At 42.9% G+C, this 18,391-nt stretch overlaps 1 protein-coding gene across 1 annotated transcript in view; it reads right to left on the bottom strand.

The window, feature by feature from the left end:
- The window catches only part of APOB (apolipoprotein B), a 38,654-nt gene that overhangs the window by 5,584 nt on the left and 14,679 nt on the right, over positions 1-18,391 (bottom strand). The window contains 11 exon segments of the mRNA XM_030311575.1: positions 1-5,491; positions 5,997-6,370; positions 8,580-8,725; positions 9,207-9,394; positions 9,497-9,672; positions 10,240-10,450; positions 12,123-12,244; positions 13,061-13,243; positions 15,772-15,983; positions 16,678-16,845; positions 17,767-17,958. Of these exon segments, the coding sequence (XP_030167435.1) occupies positions 1-5,491; positions 5,997-6,370; positions 8,580-8,725; positions 9,207-9,394; positions 9,497-9,672; positions 10,240-10,450; positions 12,123-12,244; positions 13,061-13,243; positions 15,772-15,983; positions 16,678-16,845; positions 17,767-17,958 (7,463 nt within the window).

Here is an 18,391-nt window from a genome sequence, read left to right as displayed (position 1 = left end):
TCTGACTGGTTATAAAGTCCAGCATTGGCATTCAGTGTGATGACACTTGACTTAAAGGAAAAGTCATAGGTAATATTGCCCATGGCTGGAATTAAAATATTGTTTGGGGTACTCACTGCCTGGAAATCTTTTACATAAAAAGGGATTGGGATGGAATGCTTGTCTTTGTTTTTCTTATACTGAGCCTTTACACTTAAATCAAACGATTGCTTTGTTGTCTTCAAGAATTCCTTCAAGCCGGTTTTTTCCCATAAGGAGAAATCTTTCACCTGAGGAGTTGTGAGCACTGTGTAAGGTAGAGTCATTTCAGGAATTGTTAGAGGAATGTTCAGAAAATCCAGATTGGCTTCTCCATTTATTCCTACGTGGGCCTCAATGCTGTTCTCATTGTTTCCAGCAGAGAAGTTTTGATGGTACTTATACTGATTGAACCTGGCACTTGCTTGCCAGCTTGCTTGCTGGGCACTAGGACTCAAAAACAGTGCATAATTATTCAGGAAGTCTACCTTCCCTATCAATTTTAATGGAAAACTAACTTTCAAATTCCCTTCATTGTTTGTGGATGCAGTAATCTCAAATGGCTGTGCTGTAAAGAAAAGAGAATTTTTCAAAGTTCCAATAACTTTTCCATTTAAATGAGCGTCATGGTTACCAGTTATCTCTGCCTTCCTTTCTCCAAGCAATGCTGTGCCTTTAGCAGCTAGAACACTGCGGCCCACATACTGGGATTCAACCTGTGACTGGATTTCAAATTTAGAAAAGTCGAGGAAGCCAGATTCATAAACCAAGTTTTGGCTTAGTCTTAGATGCTTGCTACTGATCTTATTAGACAATCCAAAGGATGTGATGGGTCCTTCCACAGTAAAGCTAACTTGTGATTCATGTGCTCCTTCATCTGAGAATGTCTGGTGGGCCCATTTCCATGACCCTATTCCAGAAGAAGTCCATGCTACGTGTCCAGCTTCCAACAGGGTTTTGATTTCATTACGCAGCTCAGCCTGGCTGGAGAAGTCCAATTTGGGGATGTTCAATTTGTGGAAGTACTTTGTGTTGCTGTCCAAAGTAAGCTGATTGTTTATCCTGACAAGCACACCATTACTAAATTCCAGCATATTTTTTTCTGTGTGTAAACCCGCCACTGTATTTGATTTTCCCTCAACAGCATTTCCAAAAAACAGCACTTCACTCTCATGCTCTGTTTTTATGTACTTGCTGGAGAACCTCATGGATTGCTTCATAACCAGTGGATTAATATTAGAGTCTGAAAGCTGTCCATTGGCTTGAAAATCAAAATTGAGAACTTCTAATTTGGACTCTCCTTTGGCAGTGATGGAAGCTGCGATCTCCGCCTTGTTCCCTGAAGTAGTTGCATTCTGAATGTTGGCATTTGCGTCTAATATGAAAAGGGGAGATTGGATTTTCAAAATGCCATGCAGCTTGCCAAAAGAAGGGACTTCAACTGTGTGTGACAGGTGGGGAAGCTGAAATTCTGGTATGTGAAGGTCAGGAATTTGATAATTTTTTAAATCAAGATTTGGGATTATGAATTCTGGAATTGCAATTTCTGGAAAATAGAAGTCTGGCACAGTGATTCCAGCAAGAATGGTGTCCAACCCCTTCAGGTCCCTCAGGTATATTTCCGGAACTGGCCACTGCAGCTCACTGGACAGCATTTGGTCAATGGTTCTGATGATCTTAACTTTTATTTCTACCAAGTCAATGGTAAAAGAAGGAACATGGAATGTATTAAGGACAGTAAACTCTGGTGTGGCAAACCTGGATGGGATTTTTATATCTTTCAAACTTTTGAAGTTGATCTGAACTGATGGAATCTTCAAATCTGTCAGGGGGACTATGATGTCAGGAGTCTGATATGTAGCTTCCTGAAGAGCACGGACACTGACTTCAAAGGCAGGGATGGTCCCAAAGATGGTCTGGATTTCAGGAATAGTGAACCCTCGTTCTACCAATGCTTTCAGGTTTCCAGCCCAGTCTTGGAGAGAATACTGTTCTGCAAAGTCAGTAAGGTTCTTAGCAGCGAGACTCCACCAATCAGAAATATAAGTGACAAGTGTACTGTAAACCTGGCCAACCAGGGACAGGTATCGCTGAACTTCCTGCCGAATGTCCATTTGATACACTCTGTCTCGTATATCTTCCAGAGTCTCTTGGAATTTGGCTTTCATGGAAGTTAAAAATACTGCACTTAAAGCCTCCTGTAACCAATCAAAGAATAAGGTTATTTGGATGTCCTTTGTGTTTTCCAAATGGACTGAGACCATGGCCTTGATGTCCTCCACAAACAGTGTTAGTGCTATAGCTTTCTCTGAAAGTGCCAGGGCCTGGATTTCACCATTGATTCTCTGAGTCACTTCGCGGATTTTGTTATTGGTTTCATCTACAAACTGGTGATAATCAAATGACCTTAATTTCTTTATCAACATGTCAAGGAATCTGTTTACTTCTTCAATGATTTTTTTAAAAGACAGTGCTTTAAGTTGCTTGATAGCATCATCAGTAAGCCTAACCAATTTCTGAAAGTGATCTTTTATGTTAACTTGTTGTAAGACATTACTTAGCTTCTCAACAGTCTCCTTCAACTGATATTTATGGGCCAACTGTACTGATGTATCCATTAAAACCTGGATGTGTTGGTCTATTTTATACATCTTAATTAACTTATGGACCTTGGCTCCAAAAGCACTGATTTTGTCAACTACTACAAAATCTTCCATGAGATGGATAACATAGTATTTGATGTGCTCAATAATTTCTTTTACTCTTTGAAATGGAATTGTAGTTCTCAACTTATGTAAAAGAACTCTAACATCCATAGCCTCAACTTGTTGTTTTAACTGTTCAGCAAGGTGCCGCATGTCTACATTCTGAATCTGTGTCTTGAGCTGTTGCAATTTTTCTTGCATCTGGATTCTGATTTGATACCTAGTATCCGCATTTTGAATCCAAGATGCAGGACTACTTCCAATTCTGTTAAAATCAATCTTTTCAATAAACAAATATACATCATGGATTGTTTTTACTAAATTTTCATGGATATGGTAATGTTCATCAAGAGTTTTTAATTTTTCAATGATTTGATCAATAATCTCAGCAATAGCTGTTTTAAAATCATGTAAATCATAATTATCTTTAATATACTGATCAAATTGTATCACATATGTTTGTAGTTGAGATAGTTTTTCATTGAGGTTGATTTTGGTATTGTTCAATGCAATTTGTAGATCATTTTCTGTCATTCTGTAATTTTTTGTGAAAGCACTTAGTTTTTCCTTGGCACTCGCAACTTGACTCTCCCAGTTGAATGCATTCAGATAATCATTAACTTGCTGTGGGAGTTTGTCCAAGGCTTCTCTGTATTTCGTCATAAATTGATCAATATTGATGGCTTTCAATTCTCTCTGTATGGTTTCCAGTGCCATTATAATGACCATTCGTTTCTTCTCAAAATATTCTGGCAAGATTTTAAAGAATGGGAGGTTGATGGTGTGAACATCTTGATTCTTATCATATTTTACAAAAGCAACAACAGTGAATTCCTGAGGCTGGTCAGTAGCATCCCTCATCCCTAAAGCATCGATTATGTTGGTGGGTTCACTGAGGAAAAACGGCACTTGAATTGAGAAGTCTAGCATGGCAAAGTCAGCCAGGGCTTGTCCTCTAAGCTCCACACCAACTTTGTCTTTCGTATTGTAAGCATCGAAGTCCTGGCTGTATTCATTTCTGTTCAGCTGGGTCTTGAGTTTCCAGGTGGCTGTCTGCTCAGCCGGAGTGAGCAGGGCACTGACTTTGTGATCAAGAGAAGCACTGATGCTGCTCTTCAATGGAAGATGGTGATTTGTGGATCCTTTGTAATCATGAGAGACAGTAAGGGCCAGAGGTTCTGCTTTCAACAGGAATTTGCTATACAGCTGACCAGTATGCTCTCCCCAGAAACTCAGTTTTCCATTGCCATTTGTATGTGCGTCGATGGTCATTGTAAATGGCGCCATTGCAGAGTGAAAAACGTTGCTGAAATGGAGTGAGTCAGAATTGTAGTTTGTGCTGATGTCAATGGCTGAAGCCAGCCCAGCGATGTTTGTGTTGAGCCGATGGCTGAACTCTGTACCCTGCACCTTAGCTACGGTGTCTGTCTTATAACTTGTGGATAAGTCAGCATAAGAAATGGTGTAGATGTGTTTTATTTCATTATTTTGGTAGACTCCTTTTATGTTCCCACCCACATTCAGCTTCAGGGGCTCTAGTCGTAATTTCCCACTGTTGGTTAGATCCAGAGCGCTGAATTTCAGGTCATTGTTTAAAGTAGTTACAAGAGAATAGGGCTGTAGCTGTAAGTTAAAATTTTGCTTATAAAACTTGTCAGAGCTATAAATGTTGTCAAGTTTTGAAGAGAAGTCCAGTGACAACCCTGCGATGTTCAGGTTGTTTGTGTGGTCAAGCTTCATTTCAGCATAAGAGCCCATCATGTCATTTGAAAGCTTAAGTCCCTCCTGGCTGATTTTGAAGTTAAAGATATTTTTGCTGTCAAGACCCAAAATCATGGCCTGATAAACACTTCCCAAGGACACCTCTGTGAGGGCAGCTTTTCCATCTAGGCTGAATTTTGCATTGTGTTCCCTGAAGCGGCCATTTGTTGTTAGTCTCACAGATGCTCCAGAGGGGCCAAGTGCTGCATTCAGCTCATTCTCCAGCACCAGTGGACTATACCTCAAGTTACTCGTTGCACTGGTAGACATTCCATCTCGGGTAATCCTTAGTGTTGCTTTGTGAACACCACTATTACTTTTGTCAGTGCCCAAAATATCAGCATTTAATTCAAGGCCATGGGAATTGAGTGTTCCAGAAAGTAGGGTGAAGAATCTCAATGACTTGTAATCAGCCTGATACTCAGAACGTAGCAATGCATTTTGCCCAGAGAAGGTGAGATCTATTTTGTTAGAAGTGGCAAAGTCCTCGTACTTCCCATCTGTGTCAGATTTCATAGTCAGCTCATAGTTCTCATATTTTAGGGAAGCAGTATTTTTAATGATGCCACCTTGCAGATTCGAGGTGGAGGTTAAGGAGACAATTCCATCCTCATATCTTCCTGTTATCTGGTTGGTGCCCTGGAGGTAGGAGGAGTTAAAGCTCAGGTTGGACTCTCCACTTAACTGGCCAGTGGTAGAATCCTTCTGATAAGATAGATCATATGTGCCTTTGGCATGGAATGAAGAGACTCTGAGCTGCCCATCGATCTTGACTTCCTTGACATACAAATGATGTTTCCTTTTTGAGTCCACATGTACTGAAGCAGACATCTGAGGACCCCAGGCACTAGAAGCATAAAATGTTAGCAAGCTTTTTGAGACTGGATTGTTTCTAATTTTTTCTGTGTGGCTGAATACCATCTTTGAATCCAGAAATTTGTGGTGTAGAGACCCATCATATGACAATGTGAATGTATTCTTGTGGTCAAATGTTGTTTCTCCAGATCCTGACATAAAAATTAAAACACATTAGTTACATTAAGTAATAAAATTTCCAGAGCAATTTCTATGTTCAGAGTCTTTCAATAATAAAGTCCCCCTCCCCCCAACCAAAATAAATAAACTTCCACTGATCTGGGTTAGTTGTACAAGTCTCCTCCATTGATAACACAAGCATAAAATCTGAAAGCAAAAGACTTCCCTGACCACCGCAGATCTTGTTGGGTTCCCTTATCAAGGGCTTCTCTGTGCCTTATACTTATCCACTATACCCTATCATGGCACCTCCTACGTTGAATTTTCATTGCCAGGTTAGCTATCTGCTTTCTCTGTTACTGCCCTAGTAGGATACTTGGTACATATTATATGCTTAATAAATACTTCTATTAGATGAATGAATAAATAGGCTCTCAAGTAGCAAGGAAAACATCTGTAAGAAAGCCCAAGTCTTTTCCTTCCCAGAGGAGGCTATCCCGCCAGAGCCTGTGATGAATTAGCCCGACCACGGCTCACCTTGCACACTGTAGGAAAGCAAGTCAACCACAGAGTCAGCCTTCATGTAGTACTGAGTCTGAAGCCTCAAATGGTTGGTGCTGGTGTTGCCGCCAGTGTAGGAGGCGGACCAGTTGTACAAATTGCTGTAGATACTCGTAGAGAGGTCTAGAACACCCAAGAGAGGTACTCGCAGTTGATACGACTTGGGAATGGTAAAAGTGGGGACTTGGAATTCCTGAGACGGCAGGTAGAATTCCACCGACTTGAAGTTGATGGCTGGTGTCCGAATAGCCTCTAACATCTTTAGATCTTTGGAGGATTTGCCACCAAAAGGCAAAGGAATCTCGATTTTCACACTATTCTTGTTCAATGTGTATTTGACCCGGCCATCACTGAAATGAACAATAAGGACAATGTCTGCAACAGTCAGGCATCAAGAATTCAAAGTTCTCTGCCATCTGACCTTCCAAACAATGGTGTATGTGCCCCATTCCCAATCCCATACCGTACTTTTCTTCCTGCTACTCCCGTGCCCGGAATCGTGCCTTTTACCACTCTGCTCATCAAACACTCAAATCCATTCAAAATCCTTCCAAGAGTCAGTCCTTTACATCAGTCTCAAAGAACATGCCACAATTCTGCCTACATAGCTAGTACGTATTTGTTCATTTGTCAGTGTCTACATGGTGTCTTCTGGGAGGAAGGATGATACCTTAACTGGTTTTTATCTTCTCAATGCACCTCTTCTAGTATCTTACACACATGTGACGCTTGATACTTCATATTTGCTAAACTGAAATGAGGCAGCTGGATATGTGGAAGGTGCAGGTGTGGAAAGCAGTGATAGGGGGTTACAGTTTTAGCTTCCACTGAGTGGTGATGACACATCTGTGTTTTTGACTCCCTGAGTCACAGGGATGTTATCTGTGTCGTGAGGCTAACAGTACCCTTTCTGCTGACCTCACAGAGCTGGCACAAGATACCTAAAAGCACTTTGTAATATTCTTAATACTATGCTTCTACATATGTATATGTACTATGTATTATGCATATGCATATGTACTCTGCTCCTGGACTATTATAAGTTATCATAAAGGACAAGAGCAGAATTTAAATGTTGTAAGCAATGAACTGTTGATAGCATGACTCCAACAGGGACTAGCACTGCCTATCTGGGACCCCAATCCTCAGTGGGAGGATGCTTAATAAGCCTTGTCCATTTCTAAGGTCACACGGGCCTATCTTCTGTACAGCACAAAGAAGACTGTTGGTCAGAAATACTAGCAGTGAAAGAAGAGAGTCCTGGGTCGTCTGAAGCTGACAATTTTTCCTCTTTAGTAGACTTTGGTAGACTTCAGCTGTTTTACACTTACTTGGCCTATTTAATTTTGCTGCTCAGCCATAGACTATGGAAAGGCCCACGTGACACAGATCACTTCTTACCTTTTTTTTTCATTTTTTTTTTTTTTTTTTTTTTTTTTTTTTTTTTTTTTTTTTTTTTTTTTTTATTTTTGGGACGAGAGAGACAGAGCATGAACGGGGGAGGGGCAGAGAGAGAGGGAGACACAGAATCGGAAGCAGGCTCCAGGCTCTGAGCCATCAGCCCAGAGCCTGACGCGGGGCTCGAACTCACGGACCGCGAGATCGTGACCTGGCCGAAGTCGGACGCTTAACCGACTGCGCCACCCAGGCGCCCCCCTTTTTTTTTCATTTTTAAAGTGTTTTTATTTATTTTGAGAGAGAGAGAGAGAGAGAGAGAGAGAGAGAGAACAAGCAGGAGGGCCAGAGAGAGAGGGAGAGAGAGAGAATCCCAAGCAGGTTCTGCACTGACAGCATGGAGCCTGATACGGGGCTCAAACTCATGAACCATAAGATAATGACCTGAGCTAAAACCAAGAGTTGGATGCTTAACTAACTGAGCCACCCAGGCACCCCCAGATCACTTGTTTTCTTAACCCTGAAGATCATACAGAGAATAGTCAATCTAGAAAAGACTACAGTGTTTTTAGCTCCTGCTCTTTTTTTTTTTTCTGTCATGAAATAAAGCAAAGCATCCCACGTATTTTTGGAAATAGAGAAGTGGACAAAGCAGTTTGGAACTGACTTCCCCACAAGGATGGGGCCATATTGCGAAAGTGAATATCCCCTCGGGACACTGCCTTCCTGCAATGCTCCAGGGCTGTTCTGACCCTCAAGAGCTCCACAGCCATCCTGAAGTCAGCAATTTCTCTAGCCACTCTCAAATCCCCACAACCAATTACGAGCATACCTTGATCCGGAACAAAGGGAGTTCACTTACAACGGAGGAAAATTAGATGGCTTTCAAATCCAGGTTGCAGCGAATAAAACCTCTTTGGGTGAATATACCAGAACCCCCCAGTTACTTCCTTAGGTTCTTTCCGATTGGATTGGTGTTCACATTCAGATCCCATGTTCAATAATGCAAAAATGCCACAGTGCTTATGCTACAGTTATTAATCTCCTTAAGATGCTTAAATTATTTCCCTTAAAAATGTAAATTTATAAACAGTCTAAGTTACGCTAAGTGAAATCTTTCATTTACTTTTCATGGTTCAAGAAATTTTTTTTTTTTTTTTTTACCTTTTCAAGAAGAGGTTTTCTGGGATGTGGAAGTTTGGCAATCCCATTTTCTGGAGGTACAATTCTTTTAGGCCACTGAGGTGATCTTGCAAGTTCTGGGCATAAGGAAGACTCCCAGATGCCTTCTGAAGCCATGTATTCGTTGCCTATGAAACAATAGAAGTTTTTAGAGCAATGGGTATGGGTGGATGGGCCTCCAAGTACAATTAACATTAGGTGATAATCCATATTTGACACATCAATCATTAAGCACGATGATGCACTGAAGGTGAAAAGCAAATCACAGAAAATTGTGAATTTTGGCTGTTAGTCATTGATCTCTTCCTGTATTTTATAAAAAGAATATATAACATAGCCAAACTCCTAGCCAGGGTCCTAAAGCTTCCTTTCATATTATACGCATAGTAAACTCTTCTGCCTAGTACTATTCATTAGGGATTTATCACACACAGCCTGGTGTAACTGGGTAACTAAACACCCGTGAGTGTTTCTTCGCTCCTCAGGAATTCTCTGGGGTAGGAAGCATACCTTATCCATCTCTGGATACCCTCTTTCACCTAACTCAGGGTTGAGTATGTAATTAGTCCTTATAACCATGTATTTATTGACTGACTGATTTGTACTTACAACTATTAATTTGGAACCCATGTGCCGGAAAGTCATGTCTGTTTGAGGAACTCTGTGATCCAAGAGACTATTGGCATACATATGCAAGCTTTTAGGATAATCAGAGAGATCCAGGGGGAAGTTAGAAGCTGCTTTTTTGGTATCCACGTTGGTGCCTGTGTTCCATTCAAATTCAATCTTCTCTTCATCTGAAAATGCACGTATGAAACAGTTGTCAGTGGTACTAGGTCAGCCCCTAACCCATGTCCAGATGCTCTCTGGAAGTACCCATGGGGAGAGGAAGGACATACCATAACGCCATGCCAGCTTCTTGGAAACTGTTGAGCCATAAGCTGTAGCAGACGAGTCCATTTGGAAGAGTAGTTTTGTGGGAGACCACTGGGTGAGGATTTCACTTCTGGCTTCTGCTTGCAGACGGGGTATGGAAATAACACCTTTGATTTTGCCTTCTTCATTTCTGTCGTAGCTATTGGGAAAAAAAATCATTTGATGTCAATGACTACCCATGCCAAAGAGACACATGGGATCAAACAGAAGAACCATTGGTGGTGATAAAAAGGAGATACATGAATGCCCCCCCCCCCCCCCCCCCCCCCCCCGCCAAATAAACTCATTAACTTCTGAGGCCAACTTCAGCACAAATTCAGGACTTTCCAGGAAGGTATGGGGAAAGACAAGGTTTCAAAACCTGTTTGAATCCTGCTGTACCATTTACTAGCTCTGTTGCTTTGGCCATATTATTTAACTCTGCGCACCATTTTCTTATCTATTAAACAGGGAAACTCAGACCTATGTTGCAGTTTATTATGAGAACTGAGATAATTCCTTTAGCACAGTGTCTGATGAATAGTAAATGCCCAATGAATGGTAGGAAGATCCAACTGGACATTGTACAGAGGGTCAGAATGCTGAGGGCTCTATCTGCCCCTTGGAGCACAGACTGGGGACACCCCAGGTTTGGTCAGTTTTAAAGCTCAAAAGGAAGAAAGGAAAGAACCAAGACTTCAAATCAGGTCACCCTGAGCCTTCATACCTTATGTGGCCGGTAAGAGTGACCTCAGTGATTTTCTTGTTCTGGATGTCCAAAGTGAGCTTGTAAGACTTTTTTTCCATAGCAGATTCATCACGAACTCTGAGGACTGTCCCAAGGTCAACATCAAAGTCTGGAATTTGGATTTCACTAGACAAAGTCATACTCTGCCGGTTATATTTGAACATCATAGTAGCCTCAGACTGCTTCACACCTGAAAGGGTGTACAAGAGAATCAAGACATGTGCATTCAGAAGCTATGTTTAGGAAGGAAGGGGAGGAAGAGGCAGAGAAACGCTAAGCATTCAGTGTGCTTCAATGAGGACACAGTTCAGGATTTTACGGGTGTTCGTGCATTTGTTCAGTCTGCAAATATTTATTGATTGCCTGTCATGTGCTTGGCACTGCCCTTGGCACTGGGGAGACCTTGCCCTCATGGAGCTTACATTCTGGTGGGGGGTGTCCAGACAGTCAGGAAGCACATTATTTATGGCAGATGGTGATATGTGGCAATAAGGTGATATGTGGGCAGAGACCAGAATGAAGAGAAGGGCTGAGCTATGCCATGTTCTGGACGGACCTGGAATGCAAAGGCCCTGCCTGACATGGGAGACACTTGGTGTGGTCAGAGAACAACAAAGGCTCGAGTCCTTCTGAGTCAGCAGACATGACATCTCTGTGTGACCCTCCACCTGTGTCTTCCTGGCTCCTTGCCACCCCTGCCCCGCCTTCCCCTCTCCCAGACTTCTTCCTTTGTCACGAGATTCCTAGGTTTTCTTTAACTCCCAGGTGTGTTCTTTTTACATTTCTGTAACATTGTTACATGACATGTTTTTCAGCATGCACCCCCCTCCTGTGGGTTTTGTTTTCCTCACTTGATTTTGTGACATACCATTTCTACATTACAAAATCTTCCAAAGCGAACATTTAAGTTCGCCCCATCCCCTAAGACCTGCTCCTCCACCAGCCTTTTCTATCTCAGTAAATGGCAACCCCACTCTTCAGTTGCTTAGGCCAAAAAACTCAAGAGTCATCCCAACTCAATTTTTTCTCTTACAGTCAATACCACATCAGCAAATCCTGAGAAGCCTGATCTTCACAATATGCCCAGAATCCAACTACTTCTTAGATCTCCTCTGCCACTGCTCTAATCCAACATCTCTGGCCTGGATTATTGCCAGAACCTAAATACTAGTTTCTCTGTCCCTGTCCCCCTAAAGTCTTTCCTCAATATAAACATAAATCAATTCATGCAAACTCTCTAGTGGCTTTGTATTTCACTCAGAGTAAAAGCCAATGTCCTTACCATGGCCTACAAGACCATCCCTGCCCTACCTCCCCCTTTCTCTGTGACCTCATCTTCTACCATTTTCCTCCCTGATCTCTCTGCTTCAGTCATACCAGCTTCCTTCCTTTTCCTCAAACATGGCAGCCACAACCTGCCTCAGGGCCTTTGCACTGGCTAACCCCCAGCCTGTAACACTCTTTCCATATGGCTTATCCCCTTACTTCCTTCAAGTCTCTTTTTTATTCTCTTTCACCAGTGCTACTTTCCCTTGTCATTTCAAATGGCACCGTCTTCCCCCATCCTTCTTCCTCCCTGTCACTCCCAGACATTCCCTACACCCTTTTATGCTCTATTTTTTTCTATAGCACCCATATGGCATTCTGAACATTTACTTGTTTGGCTTCTTGCCGTAAACTGCATGAGGACAGAGACTTTATCACCGCTGTTTATTGTTCCAGCCTCAGCTTGTAGACAAGCCTGACACTTTTCAGGCATCAGTAAATATTTGTTAACTACGTTAAAATTAAATAAGTTGTCCTTGTGAGTCCTGGACCTGAGGCTGAGGCAGAAATGTGGGAGCCCTTTTCTAGATACTCGCCTTCGGTCTGAGTTACAAACTTCAGGGTGTCCACCAAGATTCCACCCTCTCTCTGCAGTTCGTAGGTTGCACTGGCAGAATACTGTTCTACTTCTCCAGTGGGCTTCAGTTCCAGAGCAAACCTAAAGGTGTCACAGTGTGTATGGTGCATAATGTTAGAGCTTTCAGCAATGAGATTAAGGACCCCCAAACAATTTAGCCTCTATTTCAACAACAAAAAAAAATTTTCCTTAACATTGGCTCTTGTCCCTAACTAATGATGACCCTTCTGATCCCTTTCAGTCCCTCCAAAAGCCACGGTTAGGGAAGACCCCCAGGGTGTTTGGACAAACAGAGCCGGAGCTGGCCGGTTGTGTTAGCAAAGCTGAGGACAAGTAGAAGTGCCGAGAGTTGAAGGCAAGGAGCCCTTAAGCATGGCCAGGGCTTTGAACACACCAGTGGGCTCCAGGAAAAGTTGTGCTAACGTGTCTCGAGGCTCAGAAACATGGACATTGGATTAGGAGCAAATTGGAATCTGTGCTGTGATCCCATTATCTAATGCATAAGGGAGAAAAAGGGGACACCATCTACAAAGAGAGGCTTTTAAAGGAATATCTCTCACTGGCAATGCTACAGCTCCCTTGAAGGAGTGTGATGGAATCACTTTGTTAATTTTTGAGCTGAGACTTCCTTAGGGGTTGTGACTGCTTACCTTCCTGCCCCACCCTTCCTCACCTATGGAGAAACTCCATCCTACACTCAAAGTTTAGTAGGAATACAAGTACACTTCATGTGCGTTGGGACAGAGGACCACTATCGTAACTAATCAAAAGGTGGTGCAAACCCCTAAAGCTGGTGGCACAGCCTCTTAGAACACACAGCAGGTTTCCCCTTTCCTGCCAGGTGGCCACAACGTAGGAGGTGAGCAGAAGCTGGGTGGGACATCAATCATCTCTGACCTGGTGCCCCTGGGCAGCAGACAGTAGGAGGTGGCTTCTGGGGAACTGGCGTTGGAGTAAGAGCCCGAGGTGCAGTAGTCCAGGCCAGTAAAGAGAGGCTTGCAAGTCGACCAGGACTGCCTGTTCTCAGTGAGAGGTGGAACCTCTTGTGTTTTGGTGGTAGAGACCAAATGCAACGTGTTACTGGTGAAGAAAGCACAAACCCTAGTTACCTTCAAGTCATGAGTTGAAGTGAACATCACTGATTCTCTCAGTGCTAATATTTGCCCCCTTAACCTACTTTCTCTCTCCTCTCTGTCCATACCCACCCCAAATTATTTGATTTACAGAAACAACTAACAGTATGAACATCAGCAAGGCTAACAAACACAGTGACTTTTCCATGACAGACATTGTACAAGTCATTTACTTTTGTTAGCTGTGATCCCTACAACAGCAGACATCAGGAGGCGCCTTCTTTTACAGAGAAAACAGAGACTCAGAGATGTTAAATAATGATCACTGGGACCTAAACTCAGGTCTTTTCCCATGAAAAGAAGGCTAGAAGGAACTCTTACTATACTGGCTTCTTTCCATTTCTTTCCCACATGAAACCTGTCCAGGTCACCTCTCCCATTGAGTGAATGCACGCCTGGGCACACACACTCACTCACACCCCTTTCTTTCCCTGCTAGCCCCTTCTTGTCTACCTCCCAGTCAAGAAACCTGTCTGCCTTTGTGGTCTCCATCCTTTCAAAACACTTCTCACTGAACTGTTACCGTGCATCTGGGATTGCTTCCATCAGCATCTCCAATCACCGTCTTGCTTCCAACTCCAATAGCCACTTTTAGGCATTATTTTCCTTGATCTCCCAGAAGTATTTAGTAGAGCTTCTCACTTCTGGTCAGATTAAGACTTTAGCCACCCTTCTCTCAAGTATGTATTTGAACACGTTAGGAAGTGCGACAAAGTTCAACAATGTCCCGATTTCTCCAAGGATGCTTTCTTTGACATATCATGTTCTTTCCTCAGTACTGTGTCCTCCTTTTAGGGGTGCCCTAAAATCTAGCTTTTCTGGGGGACCGGAGCCCTGAGTGCCAGCTTTGGCTGCCAATGGGGCGATCCACCCTGGTGGCCACTTCTGGGCTTCTATGACCCTTTACGGCCTTGGTGCTTCTGTCTCTGGCCACTCCTTCTCACCCTTTGCTGTTCCCCTCTCACTTCACACGTTAACATTTCCCACATTTCTGTGCTAGTCCCTCACGTCTTACCCTACACCAATCGCTGTTTGACCTCAACAACCTCTATCTGCAGGTGCTAAATCGGTATCTGTAGCTCCAGCCTGCTTACCAAGCTCAGACCCATTGGTCCCACTGCCACTGGAGATTCTAACTGGTTGTCTCACAGGACTTCAAATGCAGCATATCCCAAACTGAATTTGTCAGCTTCCTCCAAACCAGCTGCTTTCCCTGTTTCAGCGAAAGACACCCCCACTGCCTTTTCCTCTTTCTTTTTCCTCAACCCCACGTCTGGTCAATCACCAAGTGCTCTTGTTTCCACCTCCTGAGACTTTCTGGAGTAGGCTCACTCCTCTCCGCACCCTCCCTGGCACTCTTGTGCAGTCTGCGACCTGTTCTCACCCACACGTGGGTGTGACAGATTCCAGCCAGTCTCTCTGACTCCAGTCATGCTTCCTTTCCATCCCTGTCCCACTCTGGAGTCAGAGGAGGTCTCCTAAAACACCAAACTTGCTTGATTTATGCTCCCATTTTAAACTCCTTTGCCTTCAGAAGAGTCCAGCACCCTTCAGATGCTGAGAAGGCTGACCCTTGCCAGCCTCTGTCACCTCCCTCCCTGTCCCCTGTGCACTTCACCACACTGAGTTTTGAGTTTCTTGCAGCTCCTGAACCACATTCTTGTTCCTTCGGGCTGTTCTCTTCTCTTGGCCTGGTAACACTTATTCCGTTCTCTTTTTTCTGCATATCTCTGACATGGTCTTCATGTCGATTTCTTCAGAAAGCTTTCCCTGAGTGGCCCAGGCTACCTCATACAGAACTTCATGTCCTTCTGTGCTTCCTCTCAGGCCTCCGTTTATTCTTAGGGTTTGCTTCCCTGCATGTCCTATCTGTGAACTTTAAGTGCTAGAAGGTCAGGGACCTTGTGTATCTCATTTAACATGCTTCGTATAGAGTTGGCACTTAAATACCATTTTTACTATTTTTGAATTGACAAATTAATGTGTCCAAGATATAGAAACTAAGGCAAATCAATGTTTGAGGATATCATCGAAAATGGAGCTCTCCAAATACGCTGCCTCCCATAGTCATGAGATTAAGACTTTCCTGCTCTACCTGCTGAGCTAGTTACCACAGATCAGTATGTCCTCTGGTATTTTTCCTGTGAAAAAAATGTTCATTTCCCAAGGATGATTTTTGTAGAGTTTGTGTTTCTTCTTCTCAAAACAAACAAATAAACAATAACAAAAATCACCTAATAAGAAGTGATTAATTAGCAAGTCCTAAATCTCAGTTTGGTAAAATGTGGACAGTTGAGGAAACTGTAATTATGTAATGAGTCTAGGCTAGGTTAAAAGTAGGTAATTCACTACATTCTCTCCCCCCCACACCCCCACGGCCACAGGGCCTTGAATTATGTTGGGCAGCCAAGCCCTACAGATCCAGCCGCAACCTTCTCTCTTACACTGGCTAATCAGAGCTGGAAAGAGAATTACCTGCCACTGAACAGCCTGATTGGCCTCGTAGGAGACGGAACTGTGAACTTCAGCTGCCCGGCTTTCATGGCAACTTGCACACCCAGGCCTGTCTCGTGGAAGAAGTTGGTGTTCATTTGGATCCCCGTCCTTGAAAAGTCCGGGATGATGATGCCCATATTTGTCACAAACTCCACGGACACAGAGGGCTTTGCCATCAGCTCTGCCTGCATCTTTAAGTCAGAAAACGACCTGTTCAGGTTCATTAAACACCTCAGGCCCCTGGCGTCAGATCAAGTGCCCTTCCCCACCCATGTGCTAACATCTCTGGATAGCTCACACCTTAGGAAACATTATTGTGATTTCTTTTTTTTTTTTTTAATGTTTGTTTGTTTGTTTGTTTGTTTAGAGAGCCCATGCATACATGCCAGAGGGGCAGAGAGAGAGACAGGGAGAGAGAATACCAAGCAGGTCCCCTTCTGTCAGTACGAAGCCTGATGCGGGGCTCGAGCCCATGAACTGTGAAATCATGACCTGAGCTGAAATCAAGAGTCAGAGGCTTAACCAATGGAGCCATCCAGGCACCCCTACTGTGATTTCTTTGGAGGAAGAAAAGCCACGTTCTCAGTTCCCTAGAGCCAGACACTGATACCCAGCACTAGGAAGTGCCCCAGTTAACTTTAAGCATAACAGGATGAAAAGATGACAGGAATCCTCATTTATTGAGAGAATGGCAGTCTCCTTACTGCCAGGAGCTAGCAAGGTGGCGCCTCCTAGTGGAATCCTAAAGTTCATAAAAATGAGTAGGGCGATTACAATGATGATGTACTTCATCTTCAACTAGACACACATTTTAAAATTGTACAAGAAACCCACCCCTGAGGAAAAGAATGATCTAAGGAATCAAAACAATGAACAGGATCTTACTTTGGCTACTTCCAGCTTCATTCCACCCCTGATTCCAGGAGTGATGACTCCAGAGGAGGAGATTTGCAATTGTAACCCAAGTCCGGTGGGGAGTTCAAAGGCGTTGTCCATGAAGATGTAGTGAAGAAACAAGTCGCTCCTTAAACCTTTCTTGATGGCCTCTCCAATCTGTGGGTCCAACGGGGTACAGTAACTACAAGTAAGCCTCATCAAACTGGGGTTTGTGAAATGTGACTTCCCACATATCACACAATAATTGTTTGTTATCCAGAAGGGACAGACTAGCATATTTTGATTATCTGAGTATTTGATAAAATTAATGATTATCAGTTTTGACAGGTTGGGATATAAGAAATTTCCCTGGAAAGATACCATGTCATTTTGAACTAGTGATTTGGAGACCCTTGAGAATATTGCCGTGTCTCAGAGCTTTATGTGCTTTAAGTAGCCTTGAATGGCATGGCTTAATTCCAGTTATTTGGAGTCTCAACATAAATGAGGTTTTATGTAAGTGTAATATATTATGATAAAACCATTTCTTTTTGAAACCAATGAGCTATTGACATGATAGACATAATAGTACGTATTAGTTTTTTTTTTAAATGACATTTCTAGAAAATAACTTGTGGTCTGTTTTCTTAAAGCCAACATTGTTATTTATCAAATACCAGGGAATATATTTGGATATTTTCTACCTTATTAATAAATTAATAATAGTGGAAACTATAGCTCATATTTAGATAGTGGACTACAGTTTGTCAAATACATTCCTTCATCATTATAATTTCAATATTAAAAGGAACCTGTAACATAGATATGGGGAGGTAACACTTAATATTTTTTTCCAGATGAACAAATGAATGCTCTAAAAGATATACCTAACGTTACAAATGGCCTAGTTTCTAAATGTTACCAATTATTTGCAGTCTAAGAATCTTCCTCTCTGAAATTCAAGGCAATTGAATTGCTTCTTTGAAGGAAGTACCAGCACTTTCTCTGGTTTGTGGGACAGGATTGTAAGGAGTCTGGGAGATCTAAAAAGAGCACTGGCTAATCTCATTGCCCTATCATGGGACCTGGCCGACTTACCATCTGGGGGATCCCCTGCAGAGTGCGAACACCATTCAGCAGCAGCTTTCCCAGGAGCTGGAGGTCATGGAGCCTGACAAAGCCAAGCTCCTCTCCCAGGATGCGGAGGTAGGCTCTGGCTTCTGGGAATTCTCTGGATTTCAAATCTTTGATCAGCTTCTCAATATTGAGCATAATTCCATTGACCATGTCCTGGGATTTTAACAACAAAATGTCTAATGAGATGTCAGCATTGTCAGACATTTAGAGTCCTGATGTGGGGCCCATCTGCTGCTGCCATGATGGGCTAAACACAAGTATTCAAGGTGGGGATCTAGGGAAGCCACTGAAATCAGACTCCCACCTTTTACTGAAAAATAGATAGCTCCTCCAAATTGAGATGAAGAACAACAACAACGACCGTGAGATCTTACCACGGATAGCAATGCTTCCACACTGTTCTTAATTTGAATAATGCAGGCATAGGAAGATGTCAGGATTCATAGGGCTAACCAGGAGTAGAAGATTGTCTATCCCTCACCCCTTCCCAGCTTACCCCTTTCTTCTCTGATAAGGGATGAATACTAGGGGTTTCTTGAGAAAATGCAGCTGCTGTATAAATTGGCCAAATGCTTTAAAAACACAC

The sequence above is a fragment of the Lynx canadensis genome, chromosome A3 (assembly GCF_007474595.2).
Source record: "Lynx canadensis isolate LIC74 chromosome A3, mLynCan4.pri.v2, whole genome shotgun sequence".
In the NCBI taxonomy this organism is placed as follows: domain Eukaryota; kingdom Metazoa; phylum Chordata; class Mammalia; order Carnivora; family Felidae; genus Lynx; species Lynx canadensis.
This window is presented reverse-complemented; position numbering and strand designations above follow the sequence as displayed.